We start from the raw sequence: 15201 nt of genomic DNA, 5'->3' as shown, positions 1-15201 counted from the left end.
CTAAATAATGGTTGCCTTTTTTTAATGGTGTTTTCGATGACTGAAATGTATGGATCTGTTCTGTGCATTGTCAGTGGGTATGTAGCTGGCCTACAAACACACTTAAAGGGCACATTTCTGCAAAATATTAATTTCTGAGTGTCCAACAGATATATGTAGGCAGGCAAACATGTCAGAGGGTTTGCTATAAAGCTCAGTTAATATCCCTCAAGAGCTCTTCTATCATTTCAAGAAGAGTGCTAAATAAGAAGAAAATATTGTATCTATGGAATTATACAGCTAAAGAAATGTGGGTAAATATGCTGATGGACCTTCTTATATTTGTTCATGCCTCAAAGGATATGATATAAATTCAAATGGAAAAATAAATTGTATTAAAGACAACGATCTTTTATTTGGGGGTCAAAAGAAGCAACAGTGCCCCAAAGTTAAATGTGAGAAATTTCTATGCACTGTTGATATAAAAGAAGCAGATCTATAAGACAAAAAATTGAGGGACAGTTTTCATTCCTTCATCTTTTCTTTTTTTTTTTTTCCCCCTCCCCTGCAAATTCCTAAATCTAGGATTGCTTTGATGATTTAATAATTGTTAGTAACTTGTAAGATTTGGGGCACTCAGTTTTGTTTCCCTTTCTAAGTCTTGAAAAAATCCCATAAAAGATCTAACCTGTTGCCTTTAATTTTAAAGCACAGATATTCCTTCCTTCTTTGCTCTGTCCCTTCCTTGCATCCCTCCTTCCTTTCTTCCTTCTTTCCTTCCTTCTTTCCTCCCTCTTTCCCTCCCTCCCTTCCTTCCTTTCTTCTTTCCTTCCTTCCTTCCTTCTTTCCTTCCTTCTACTTTCCTTCTTTTCTTCCTTCTTTATCTACCCAGTGAATAGGTCTTGGGCACCTGCAAAGATCTAGGAAACAATCATATTTTTTGGTTTATTTGTTTATGTTTGTTTCTCATTTGTTTCTGAGCCTTAATGTACTCATCCAGAAATAGAGGAAAATGTATGAAAACTTGATTTCTCAAAGTTTTGCTCCATGGAACATCTGATTTAAGACTAGGAAAAGGGGTAGATATTAAGCTTATGAGATCAGAAAAGAGAGGGGAATGATAAATATTGTATAAAGAGTACTAAGATCTTTAGGATATTTAAGATATTAAAGTCTTGTGAAAACCTGTAGTTTACTCCAGTATTCCCCAAATATCACTGAAACCTTTCTTTACTTGAAGCTATTATTATACAAGTATACTTGGTGATTCAAGGAACACATTTTGAGATCTTCTTACATTTCAGGTCCTCTCTGATCTCATAACAGAAGCAGAACCCAGAATTTCTTCTATCCCTTGCTAGACAAGGAGCTTGTGATTTTGCTTTCTTAGATAAAACATAATGTCTCTCTCAGCCTAAACTCTTGAAAGTCAGCCATGTCTGGACTCTTTTACCAGATTCTGCAATGGTTGGGCCTGGTGAATAAGTACTGTTTAAAATACAGTGCTCAGAATGTGCTAACAACAAAATCTTTTTTTAAAAAATGTCATGGATACACAGCTTTCCCAGAACGTAAAGCCTACTAGGCTCTTAGTAAAACCTAACTCTGTCCTGAAATGAGAGCCTACTGACTTTGGTGTGATAAAACATTTTGTAAGGCATGAAGAATTATTATTCTTTCTGCTACTGCTGCTACTTCGCTTTTTGGTGAGATTCTTATTCTTGTAACGCAGTTAAATTTTTTAGAAACAAGCTCACAATATCAGGAAGATGCAGAGTCTGGCAGAATGTTTAAGGCCAACCAAAATTCAACCTAGCTGAGGAGTTCAATGTTGATTATGATTTTCTGCATTAAGAAAACAGCTAGAAGACCTGTGTCTCCCTCTGTCTGAAAGGTCTACCCAAAGAAGAGATAAGAGAGTTAGGATTCTCCTGCTCCAGTCTTTTCCAAGAAAGACATTTGGGAAAAAAATCCATTCCCAAAGCATGCCTTGCAATGAGTAACTTTGAAGGCACTACACAAAATACCAGCCTGTGTGATCTGATTAATTCTGGTAAATGGATCTGAGTTTGTAATGCGTTAAAGTCTGAAAGACTGTCAACATGATCTCCATCCAGCATAATGGTAAATGCAGCTCTTCAGACTGTCCTAAAGTCATTGAAGCACCAAGGATAAGAAAATAGAGAAATGTGTATAGGGCAGGACTCCTTTGTTGCAGAGGTAGGGGAACAAAGAGAGGCATAAAATGGATTCTTTTCTGGGTAGAGGAGAGTAAACTTACAATTTTTCAGAGATCAAAACCATTCTGATCATATTCTGTTAAAAGTGATTTGGAAGAGGAAATACATGATGAGATCTCCATGTTTGCAAAGATACCAAATCTATAAAGATAAACTGCTCTGTAGGTGGGCAGATAAGTGATAAATAAGGAGCAAGTACATTTACAATAAATTCATCCAGACTATGCTTATAGGAAGATTATCTCTGAGCTCCCAGTTACCAAACAGGAACCCTCCTGAGATTAGTGTAAACTAATGCCAAAATTTATATTTTCAGTAGGCTGCTGTGAAAAGAAAGGAAAGGAGGGGAGGGCTGCAAAATGCACTGCATCACTAAGTAGAATTTTAGAAATTCTACAAAAATGCATTATCCCACATTTTCCAGAGCCACTGTTTTCACAGTGGAAATTATCAACATGATTATGGTTAGCACAACACCTCGAGAATAATAGAAACTTTGAGAATTCCAATTTAAAAGATCAAGAAAACGGGGATGTTCTTACAAAACACACTAAAAGACTCCTCAGAATAGAAAGATGAAGGTTTGTCGAAGGGTTTTAAATAAGCTGGTGTAGATGCAATGAAAACATGGTCTTCAGTGCGGTGCCTGAGAGCAAAATGGAAAACTTTTAAAATTCATCACTTCCTACAGGCAGTATAAAATGAATTTGTCAAGATCTAGATTGAAAATAAAGCAAGAACCATTTACTAAAATTTGATTGGGCACCAAACATGTGCCAGGCATTCTTCCAGGGGTTGAGATACGGTGGTGAAGGAAATGAAGTCCTGGCCCTCAGGGACTGTACGTGCCCTTGAAGTAGGCAGTAAACAAGGAAATGAATGGGATCACTTCTACAAGGAATTAGTGTTAAAGGAGTTGTCCCATTGTGGGGTGAGGAATCTGGCCTTTATACCTCCCCTCCTGCCATCTACCAGCCCTGGGTGTGAGCTACACCTGGGGGTGTGACTTGGGGCAAGGTAGGGGTCAGGAGAGTAAGGGTGCGGTGGGAAGGGTTGATTGAGGAAGGCTTTCTGAGGAAGTACGTTTGAGGGGGGACTTGCAAGACCTCAGAAGGATGAGCCATGTGAAGATCTGAGGAAAGGGCATTCCAGACTGAGAGAAACACAGTGTGAGTGCCAGAGGTGAAGAAGAGCTTGACCTCTTTGAGGGACAGCAGAAAATATGCTTGGAGGCTCAGGAGTACAGAGATATGGTGGCTGGGCAGAGATCAGATAGACCATGTGGAGGTGCATTGTACAGTATAGTAAGGAGTTGGATTAAATTCTAAGTAGAATGGAATTGGGAGATTTGAAGCAGGAGAGTAATGTGATTTGATTGGCGTTTGTAGCGGATGACTGCCTCCTCCTGTATGGAGAATGGAAGTTGTGGCAAAAAGCAGAAATAGGGACACCTGTTTAGAGCTGATACAGGCAGTTGGCTAGGTGAGAAGCAATGTAGGGGGGCAGGTGGTAAGAAAAAGGATGGCTTGGGGTACATGTTGGAGGCATAGAGAACATCAACCAATATGGGTTAGTTGTGAGGGAAAGACAGGAACTGCAGGGAATCCTAGTCAGGAGGATGGGTGGTGCCTGCCTAGATGCCACCCTCCAGGACTGGAGCACACATTCCCCCCAGCTGCTGGGAACAGATCTCAGCCAAGTGCCTCTCTGAGACTTGCCCTCAGCTGAAGAGAGCCACCTCTCCCAGGCTATGCCTCTGAGGACAGCCCACATCCAGTGACTGACTGATGTGAGGGGATTACAACCAACTCTCCCAGCCCAAATTGGGATGCCGCTGCAGAGCCATCCCGGCTCCAGAGCTCCCTGTGTAATCAACTGAGGCCCCTGTTGTAGCAGTATCACAGGTCAATGTCGCGTCTGCCAGCCTGCTTCCTTCACTCCTCATGGGCAGCACTCCCAAGAGCGTTTTCCAATAAGTTTCCTACATACAGACTTCTTCCTCAGAGTGTTCCTGGTGATGGGACCTGCAAAACTGAATGAATGGCATTTTTGTTGTTGTTGTTGTTGTTGTTGTTTTAGCTGATATGGGTGTAGGTTAGAGGAGAAGGAAATTTGGGAGTGAAAATCAAGACTTGTATCTTAGTTGCGTTAAACGTGAGATGCCTAACTCTATCCAAATGTCAGTAGACTAAGAAGTGCAATGTTGAGAGGGAACTAGAATATTCCAGTCAAGAAACAAAACACTCAAGGCTGAGGGCAAAGAAGATAACCAAGCCTTTTCATCACAGAGTACTGGACTGAATTCCCCATGAGTCTATCCTACGGTGGTTGGTTTTGAGATCATCTGCTCCTAAATCACTTCCTTTCCTCAAAGAGAAGACATGCTTTAAAACCCTTTGCAGTTGAACTGAAATCCAGACTCCATGTCCTCAGAGTTGTGCATGAAGTAGTCCGCATCATGCTTACTTCGTCCTGCCACTTGCCCCTGGATGACTGTGCTCCAGCCACACTGGTCCTCTTGCACATCCCCGAATGTTAGAAAGGCTTTCCCACCTCAGAGCCTTTGCACTGCTGTTTCCTCTGCTGGAGGTGTGCTTCCCATCCTTACATGTTACCAGCTTCTTATTCTGAAGACTCCCTTATTTGATCATCTCTTGATAGAGGAGTGACCACACTAACATAGTTCCACCTGTTCTCAATCTCAGTCCCTTGTTTCCTTTATGACACTTTTCACAATTTGTAATTATTTCATGTATGTTTTGCTTTACTTGGATTTGAGTTTTTTTCATGTGTTCTATCTCCCCAATTGCAAATTCCACATGAGAACAAGGACTTGTTGACCAAAGCATCTAGCACCATGTGTGATACATATTCCCTGCTCAATAAATATTGGTTGACTTGCAGCTTCATATTTGCAGATATTGTATTATTTCTGGGGGCAAGGGACATAGAGTACATACACTCATTAAACACTAAACACTTCCTGTGGGCCAGCTTCTGTGCCCACAGATTGTATTCATTGTCTCTTTCAGCCCTTCCAGCAATTCTGTGATGCAAATATTGTTATTATCCCCACTTTTTTTTTTTTTTTTTTTAGACAAGGCAATCGGAGGCTCAGGGAAGTTTATTGGCTTTGCCAACAAAACGTAATTCCTGCTGGAGCTGGGATTTGAATGCCTGGCTCCAAAGCCTATACATGTTGTACTCTACCATGTATTCCTTCTACAGATATTTTGAGTACCTACTATGAACAGTGGAAGATACCAGAAAGCAAAAAACATAGAGCCTATCTTTGAGAAGCTTGTAATTTGATTGGGTAGGCAAGACAAACTTGCAAGACAAATGTAATAGCATGAAGCAGCATATGATAAAGGGACATACCCTAAGGTTCCTTCCAGCTTCAAAATTCTCTGACTCTCCTAATGGTGCAGGCAATAAACACGAGGGAAGAAATCATTCTGCTCATTGATTGTGTCTGATGGTGTGCATTCTTCTTCATCTACCTCTGGCTGCCGGTGAACACAAATTTAAGTCCATTTGAAATGGCTGTTGCTACAATTCCATATTATAGCGTTTGGTGGATTCAAGGTCAAGCTTGAAATCAAAGTCAGAAATCTTTTTTCCCCCTACTTTACCAAGGCTGTTACCAATTAACTTGAAAAAAGTCAACACATTAACGACTCTTAGGGGAAACAAATAAGACTCTTCATCTCATCCCAAAGACTCTGAAATGGATTTGCACACAAAAACACGAGGTTTCTCTAGTGATCCTCAGAGACCAGCCCTGTCACACTGAGCAGTATGTCATTTCGTGGGGGGGTGTGTGGGGGGAGTAGTTTTGCCCTGAAAAATGCTATGTTATATCACAGTGTGACACTATTTAAATATCAAGAGTTGAAAGCGTCTATTTAGAAAACGGAAGGCAATAAATTGAGTTGCTAATTATTCCAGCTGTGAGTATTTTTGGTATGGCTGCAAATTTTGAAGAGGGCAAAATAGAGGATTTTCCTGTTGTTCATGGCATATGCAAATGTAGTAATGGTCCTCCGTGATCTGAAAGGTTCAGAGATGAGAAACCTGGAAAGCCTATTTGTCATCGAATCAAAGTTGGTTTGAGTTTAAGCTTAGGGAACTGTGATATGAAATGGACTTTAATTATACTAATTGAGTTGTCAGCTTCTTCATACTTGGGAAGTAGCAGTGTAAATATACATATATATGTATAAATATAAATAAAACATATATATGTATATATATTTAATTTTAAAAGCAACAGTTCCCTTCTCAACCCAAGCAAAAATTCCACAACTGGGACAAAGAGAGCAAGCCCATCAGTAATATCACCAATCCTTTGCCTTCCTAACAAAATTATTTAGGGATGAAGGTATGCCTACAGTGCTTTGTTCACCATGCCAATTAGACAACTCATTCATTTCATAAATATTGTTAAATGAGCAGGACACTCTGATTGATCAAGGGCATCTAATAAAGAGCAAGATGTATGTGGTTCCTTCCTTCAGCGATTAATAGCTACATTTACCAACCACTCACCCAGTGCCCAACTCAGTGTTAACCGTTTCACATGTATAAACTCACTCCATCCCTGTAAAAACCCATGAAGTAGGTACTGTCATTCTCTCACTTTACAGATGAGGCTACCAAGACCTAGAGAGGTTAAGTAACTTGCCCAAGATCTCACAGTGATATTTATGGAAGCCAAGATTCATACCCAGGCTGTCTGGGTCCAGAATGGGCAAGCTTAAAGATTATACTTTAGTATAATCTTTAGTATGGTCCCATTATTTTTTTAAAATAATTGCTTGATTGATTAATCAATTAATTAATTGATGATGATGATGATAAAGGGGTGTGTGTATATGTAGAAAAAAGTTTGACTAAGCACCAAATATTTACTGGTCTACCTCTCAAGGATAAGATCATAGGAGACTCTTACTTTCCATGCTTTCAAATTTAGTATTTGAGGTTTTTTTTCTTTTTCAATAATATGTACATTTTACTTTGCAAACAGAAAAATAAAGGTAAAACAATTAAGAGAATAGCTGGTTTTGCTAGCTCAGGTAGTGGCTGAGCAGAACGGTCTCCAACATCATCTTTTCTCCACTCTCATTCTTCTTCTATCTGTTCCAGTAGCTTCTTTCTGTTTACCTCTTTCTCTCTACCCCCCACATCTTGCCTCTTTTTCTCTTGGGAGCCCACTCATCAGCTCCTGAGATTCCACTCCATCACCGTCATTCCTTCCCCTTATATTGGAGAGTATAACAGTGATGCCAGAAAGTGTGGTGGTGATTTAACCTCTCTCCAGCTAAATGTTTTATTATAACTCCCGAAAACCTAATTACAGTAACTTTACATGCTACAGTACCCTTTATGGGCTGCCTCTTTATTAAACTTACTCCTTTGGAGACAATAAACCTGATGCTTCAAAGGGCATAGCCAGGCCTAGTAAAATGTGATGAAATCCTGAGTTTTCTTGTGCACACCTGATTTCCCTCACCCATCACCACACCCCCATTCCCTGAGTATTTTGGCCTCTATCCTTTCTTCCCCTTATATCAAATTTCAGCAATTGCGTGTATGATATTAAAAATCTATTAGGGATTAATGGGCTGTGTATTGGTATTTTCATCCACCATTCTAAATACCTGTGAGTTTATTTACCAAGGAGGTCAATTTTCTCATTAGAACAACAATGAACATCTGGTTTTCCTGATAACCAGCATTGCTTTTTTGCACAGGGTGCTATGTTGAGATCATTGAAAAGACTTTTGCTCTGTTTTAAGAAGAAAGTTTGCTGCGGCCGATTTCATGAGCAAGGGAGAAAGGCCTCTGTGAGTCAGTCACACTGGTCCTGATTAGTGGTGCAGTGATGGGATATAGATTGAGAGGGGAGGGAGAGAGAGAGAGGGAGGCAGGAAGGGAATGAAGGAAGGGATGGAGACTGAAAGAGGCGTGAGAGAGAAAGAGCCAACTTGACCTTTGGCATTGAGGCAGCACAATTATTTGTGTAGTATATTTCTGTTTTGCAGCCCTGCTGAGTTTCCCCCTTTGGGAATAAATCCAAACAAACAGAAAATAGGGAGACCACCTCTTAGGGCTTCACTGGTTGCAAAGCTGAAAAATGGTACTTGGTGTTAAGGGATTTTATGCATTTGTTTGGTTTTTTTCTTTGGCAGGGTTTGAGGTTAATGACTGAGCTTACACATCATTGACTCAGAAACATTGGAAGGAGAATCTTTTTGGGGGACCTCAGGTCCTTTAGCCAGCCACCACTTCTCAAAATTCCCATTCTAGATTAGTCAAGCTCCTTTTGTATCATGATAATAAAATTAAAATCCACAGTATTTTGAATTGGTGGGACTCTTCTTGCACAGAAGCTTTGTGTGAGTTTTGGGTTTGTTAGACTCCTTTTTAAAATCTTCCATGGTTGTCTAATCACAGAAAGTGTGTGTCCTTAATTTCTAAGCCAATTTGAAGCAGAAGCTTGGTTTGCCAAGATTTTGCCTCAAATCCATGTCTTTGTCATCACATAAAGTACATGGAAGAGTGTCTGTGAGGTACACTGCCTTGGCTTTTTATTAAATAGTTTTATTTTCATATGAGGAAAAGTGGTGGACAATTACCAAAAGGATGGCTAATTTAGGGTGAAGTGATGATCACTGCTTTCTTCAGAAATCCCCAGGACCCAGGGTACAGAGTTGAACTCATAAAGAAACCATCTCTCCTTAACCTTGCATTCAATTCAATAGCCACTCTCTGAGCCCCTGACCTGGGCCAGGCAGGATGCTGAGTGCTGGGATGGGAGACCCCGATAAACCACATGGCTGGGAAGGGAAAGTTCAGGCTCTTCTTTATATTATATAAGACATCGAGACCTATTTCCCCTATCCCTCTGAGTGTTAGCAAACTCCAAGGACAGCGCTGTGGGGGCCCCTCATTTGCCTTTCCTTTCCAAGGCACAAGTGGCCAATTCAGAGAGCAATTGACTTGTGCTTGAAAAATGTCAAGTGCGTTTGGAAACTACACATTTTTGCTGATGCCTGGAGTCCTGAACTGAGCTACTTCCATGCTGACTGCTGGGAAGAAGTTCACTTGAGGCATCACAAATGATTTATCGGGGCACCCTGAGCAGGCCCCTAAGGGGAAAAAGCTGTCTTAATAGCCAGTTCAGGGAAAAATCAAAAGAAGTCCTCTAAGCCTTCTTGGTCCTCCGTTTCCATCTGGGAAGCCCTCTACCTTGTGGGCCTGGCTTCATTTTATTTACTTATTTTTCCAGCAGCATGTGGCTGCAATCCTTGGAGGGGGGGTGGGGGGTGGATCAAAGCTTGCATTGTTTTCAACTTTTTAGTATGAAAATTTCAAACATAGAGAAAAGTTGGAAGAATGGTACAGTGTAAGAATAACCACCTGTTTGAACAATTGCTATCATTTTGCCACATTTGCCTTATCTATCTATACAGAGATAAAGAGGCATGGATTTTTCCGCAGATTCATTTGAAAATAAGTTGTCCACATCATGGCAGCCCACCCCTAAAAACATGAGTACCCAAAGCTTGCATTTAAAAAGGGATATCTACCAACAATCTAATGTGTTCTCTGCAAGTCAGACACATTTCAAAGGTGCAAAAATGGTTCGGGTAGAGCGTCTTAAACTATAGTATACATTAGAGTCACCCAGGGAGCTTCTAAACCAATATACTCTCAGACCTCATCCCCAGGGACTCTGATTCAACAGGTCTGGATGAAGTCTGGGAATTAGTGCTTTTCTAACAGAGCACTCACATGATCCTAAAGCAGGTATTTATTAGACTCTTTTTGTTTGTTTGCTGAATTTAATCAGCTAAAGATTAGTAGCACCAGGGTGGAACTGTATTGTGGGAAAAGCAGGATTCTACCTCTCTTTGGCATTTTCGTTGGGTACTTTCAAGCACCAGAAACTAGAAAAAAAAGAAATGTGATGACTAAATGAGTTTTGTTAACTGTGATTATCACAGACACCACACAACCAATGAGTGGCCTGAGAGATCTCTGCTGTGAGGGTCAACTCAGTGTGGAAAAGCAACCCTTGTTATTGAGATGGAGGGGTCTGACCCTGTAAGTAAGTGTATAAATACAGACAATTGCCTATATGCACATATGCCAACTTGTAAATCCTTTTGAAAAGTAGATGTCCTAAATTGCCTAAAGAACCCTGATTTTACAATTAAATGTGTTCACAGTACTGCTCTTTCAGCATTCATTCTTTCAGCCATAGAGAGATTACAGGTCATTCATTTAACAAATATTTGTTGAGTGCTCCCTGTGTGCCAGTCTGTATTGTAAATATTAGGAATACAGCATTGAAAAAATCCGACAAAATAGATTATTTTGAAGTTCACAGAAATTCAGTTCTAATGGTGCAGACAATCAATAATTATACAAATATATACATAATGACGTAAAGGAAAGCAGTATTAGTGGGATAGAGAATGATAGAGAAGGAGATGCTGTGTTGGTTAGAGGGCCAGAAGAGACCTTTTTGAGAAAGTGACATTGGAGCAGAGAGTTGAATGAAGTGAGGGAGCAAGCTGTGCAAATATTCCAGGCATGGGGAATAGCTAGTGCAAAGGTCCTGAGGCAGAAGTGTGTTAGATGTGATACGAAGAGAAGCAGCAGAAGGACAATGTGACAGATGGAGTGAAGGGGGATAAGAATGGCAAAAGGTGCAGTTGGAAAGGTAATAACAAGAGGCAGATTGTGCAGGACACTGTAGACCATGGGAAGAACTTCTGATTCTAATCTAGGTGCTATTGGAAGCTTTAATGTTTTGGGGGTGGGGGGCAAGAGAGTAGTGAGCAGCTGCATGACATGATACAAGTTACCCGAGTAGACTGGATGGATTGTCAAGGGGATAATATTAGGATCTAGTGAAGCAACCCTATAATAAGACATAATCTTAAACTTATACATTTTTCTTATACATAAGTGTATTAAAAAAAAGTTAAAGGCCATTTAAACTTCTTAATCTTCATTTTGCGATATCTCTTGAGTTGCTGAAACACTCCTGTTTTCAATTCTTTTGTTCTGGTCACAAATACAATTGAGGGCTAAGTGCTAATCTAGATTCTGGAGATACCAAGGTATTAAGTGTCACGGAGTTCAGACCCTGGTTTAGGACAGACAGATTAAAAGGAGAAATACAATCTGTTTTACCAGGTCTATAGATTTTTGCGTGCACAACGTGATCAGGGGCATGTTTGAATAGGTTTCCCACGGAGGTGGATGGAAGATGAGGAGGAGTTGGCAGGGTTGCAGTGGGCGAAGAAGAACAGGAAAAACCATTACAAGGAGCCTTGCCTAGCATTTACAGGGGCTTGGCAGCATGAATGGGCTTGTTAAGGAAAGATGATGAGTCTTTTGGTGTGGCTGAAGCATCGAGTGCATGCCAGCTGGAGAGGACAAATTTGGAGATGAAGATAAAAAAAAGTCCGGTAGTGATTTTAAAGAGCCGAGTCCCATATTGAAGATTGGGTTTCCTCTTTTAGGCAATAGAGGATGACCAGGGACTTGTAAGTCAGGGTGTGATGGCATTTGGGGTTTGGGAAGAAAAGTGGCAAGAAGGCTGAAGGGGAGATTGGCAGGAGAGGTTTTCAGAGGTACAACTGCTGGAGTTCTTTAACCCATTGGATGGGATGGGAGGGTGAGGGAAAGGAAGGAGGTGAAAAGGACTATACAGTTTCTCTTGGCAACTGGGGGAAAAAAGGAATTCAGAAGGATTATATTTGGCAGGGAAAGGAAAATAACCAGTCTGGGTTTGACTAGCTTGTTTGAGATAGCTATGGAAAGTGGAGGTGGAGATGCCCAAGTCACAATAGGACTCAGTTCTAGAGGTTGGAGAAGTAGTCAAGCTGGAAATAGAGATGTGGAGATTTCAAACATGCCAGTGCTGGCTGAAACCATGGGAATGGGTGAGGTGGCTGCAGGAGTGAGAACTGGTGCTCGTGTATTTTTAAATACTCGTTAACGACTAGCTATGATGTCTTTATAGACCTTTGTTTTACTTCGATCTCCTATTTTCACTACTTGCTCTAGGAGAATTCTCCAAGAAATAAATTTTAAGTAGCTCTAAATTAAATCACACCCTTTTTCTATCACTCTGGCTTGCTGGCGTGCATATGTTCTAGCCTAATTATAGAGCAGTAGACTATTATTTAGTGATTTGGAGAACTCTTCAGGTGTTTGTTCGACATTTGTCAAGCTTTAAATTAAAGCTCATGTTTCAGGCTCCTTCTGTTGCTCTGAAGAATTCATAGTAAAAGCTCTTCTTAGTATTTGAGCACTTACTATCAGACACACCCTTCACTGAGTGCTTTTCCTGCATGATCTTGTGTAATCCTCACCCCAAGCCTATGCTGTTAGTATCTCCATTTTAGAGATGGGGAGAAGGAGGCTCTCTAGAGAGTGTTAAGTAACTTATTTGAACTGACTTGTCCAAGACTCCCATCCCATCTGTCTCACTCCAAAACACTACTCTTAGCCTCTATGCCTACCCCATCCTCTTCCAAAGGACTCTTTTAATCTAGAGCATTAAAAGAGAGCCATTGGATGAAGAATACAAAACCTTTATTCATGGAATAGTTTGCTTCTTGGCTGTATTCAGATCATCAGACATGCTTATGGTACAAATAAAATTCAAATATCAGTTGTTTATTTTAACGGCAGCTATGTTAAACAATTCACTAATCAGATGCTCATTGTCAGACATGATCCTCAGTATATCAGGCTCATTTGATCTTCATCAAGGATTAAAATACTTGCAAGGATTTACCTGGAAGCAACCAAGGTACAAATATTTGTAATGATGGTGATATCACCTCAGGATCCCTCTGGGAAAGCCTGCTCTCCGCCCCAGGTACACAGGCAGGGCGGTGTCATAGGTACAGTTAGAGCTTTTGGAGTCAAGCAGATCTGAGTTTGAGTCCTAGCAACCTTGCTTGCTGACCCTGAAATGAATTCAGTTTTCTCATTTGTAAAACAGGGAGAAGAACAGTACCCTCCTCATAGGGTTGATGGCAGTGTTAGTTGCAAATAAAACATTTAGCTTTATAATTGACACATTGTAAGTAGTCAAAAAATATGGTTGCAGCCACTAAAAATAAGAAAAGAAATAGCTGTATAACATTTTGAATCTTAGAATTACAGCTGAGTAAAATCACAAAACTGTGAGTAAAATCACATAAATGAGGGAGTATCACTCATTTATTCATTAATTCATTCATCTTCTAATCATGTCCCCTTCTCCCAAGTTGGACTTGGGTACTAAGAACATAAAGATGAATAAGACACTAAGCAAGACACAGTCCCTGGCCTCCAGCTGCTTGGACTCTAGACTATACCTAACCCATGTGTGAAGAGACATCATTTTAAACAATATGTGGTAATCACATTTGAAGTCTTATAAATGGCACACATAAGAGAAAGAATAATCTGCCATCCCAAAGAGACTTGATTATCCTTGAACTGTCCTTGGGGTGACAGTCTTCTGGGTCCTGAGGAAGGGTTATGTCCTCTCAGGGGTCAACAGTAGGCCCCATCACCCTTGTTCAGTTGGCAGGCAAAGAAGTTTCCAAAGAAATAACCATGATCACACGGAGGCAGCCTCAGAACGGGAAGCAGGGTAGCAGGGTGAAAACGGCACAAGAACGAGGATCAAGAGAGACAGTTTGGAGTATCATTTAAAAACACAGACTTTATTGAAAGACAGACTTTTGGGTTCAACACATTAGAGTGTTACTTGACTTCTCCAAGCCTGATTCCTCATATCTAACATGAGGGTTTATAATATTTGCTTCATAAATAATTGTGATAATAAATTCAAGTGCTTATTACATAGTAGGTATATTATACAAGATAGTACTTAGCACCATCATCATCGTTTTCATCTCTGCATAATTAACTGGAATTCAATTTCCATATCTGCTACTACCTTGCAGGATTGTTGTGGAAGATGTGTATGTGAAAGTATAAAATTATGCAAGTTTACAGAATTAATTTATGTTGCCATTAAATGTAATGTTTTCCCTTTCTTCTGCAATGGGGTAGGGATAGTTAGCTAGGACTGCATAAATCAGAGTGAAAGAAAAAGCAGCTAGGCCTTCCTCATTAGCCACAAATGGCCACTCTGACCCTTTCCCTTCTCCCTGGCAGGCACTTCCTCTTTAAGACATCCTCGGGAAGCACGCCTCTGTTCAGCAGCTCCTCTCCGGGGTACCCTTTGACCTCAGGAACCGTTTACACACCACCACCCCGCCTCCTGCCCAGGAACACCTTCTCCAGGAAGGCCTTCAAGCTGAAGAAGCCCTCCAAATACTGCAGCTGGAAATGTGCCGCCCTGTCCGCCATCGCCGCGGCCCTCCTCTTGGCTATTCTGCTGGCGTATTTCATCGGTAAGTCAGGGCAGCCCACGTGCCAGTCCTGATTGTCAGAGAGTGGGGGAAGAGGCCATGCACCTGTGAATGTAGAGGCCCTCTGTTGTCTGTTCAATTTGTTCGTTGGCTCCTGAAAGAAGTAATAAAGAGTGATGGATGGGAGTGATTTTTTCCTCCTGAAATCCATTTAAATCTGACGAGTTTCTCCTTCAGGATTCTAAATGACATTTATCAGAACTGAAATTAAGTATTCTTACTGTATCCTTTCTTGGAGATGAGCTGAGAATCGTCGTTCCTGCAAACCTATCCCTCATTCCCGGTAGTTTTCTAGTCTCTTCCATGTCTATGCTCTGAAATTCATGCTACACTGTTAACTTTGGCCAATAACTAAATAGAAAAATAGTGGTCAGCATGCATGGAAACATCTTGACTCAAGGGAAACCCAAAGTAGTTAGGTTATTTTCAGAGCCGTGGAACAGAAATATGACAGGATCCAACCAGGTCTTTGTACAAAATCAAATCACCCACATCCCTTGTTTGCCTTTGTCCCCTTAACC

General features: G+C 40.7%; 1 protein-coding gene across 3 annotated transcripts in view; it reads left to right on the top strand.

The window, feature by feature from the left end:
• The window catches only part of TENM2 (teneurin transmembrane protein 2), a 1024030-nt gene that overhangs the window by 694825 nt on the left and 314004 nt on the right, over positions 1-15201 (top strand). For all 3 annotated transcript variants that reach the window (XM_037799530.1, XM_037799532.1, XM_037799531.1), the window contains one exon: positions 14424-14662. In XM_037799530.1, coding sequence (XP_037655458.1) covers positions 14424-14662 — 239 coding nt within the window. The remainder of the gene's footprint in view (positions 1-14423; positions 14663-15201) is intronic.

Source organism: Choloepus didactylus, chromosome 11 (genome assembly GCF_015220235.1).
Source record: "Choloepus didactylus isolate mChoDid1 chromosome 11, mChoDid1.pri, whole genome shotgun sequence".
NCBI lineage: Eukaryota > Metazoa > Chordata > Mammalia > Pilosa > Megalonychidae > Choloepus > Choloepus didactylus.
Note: the sequence above shows the minus strand (reverse complement) of the source record. Positions and strands in the feature narration are given on the sequence as shown.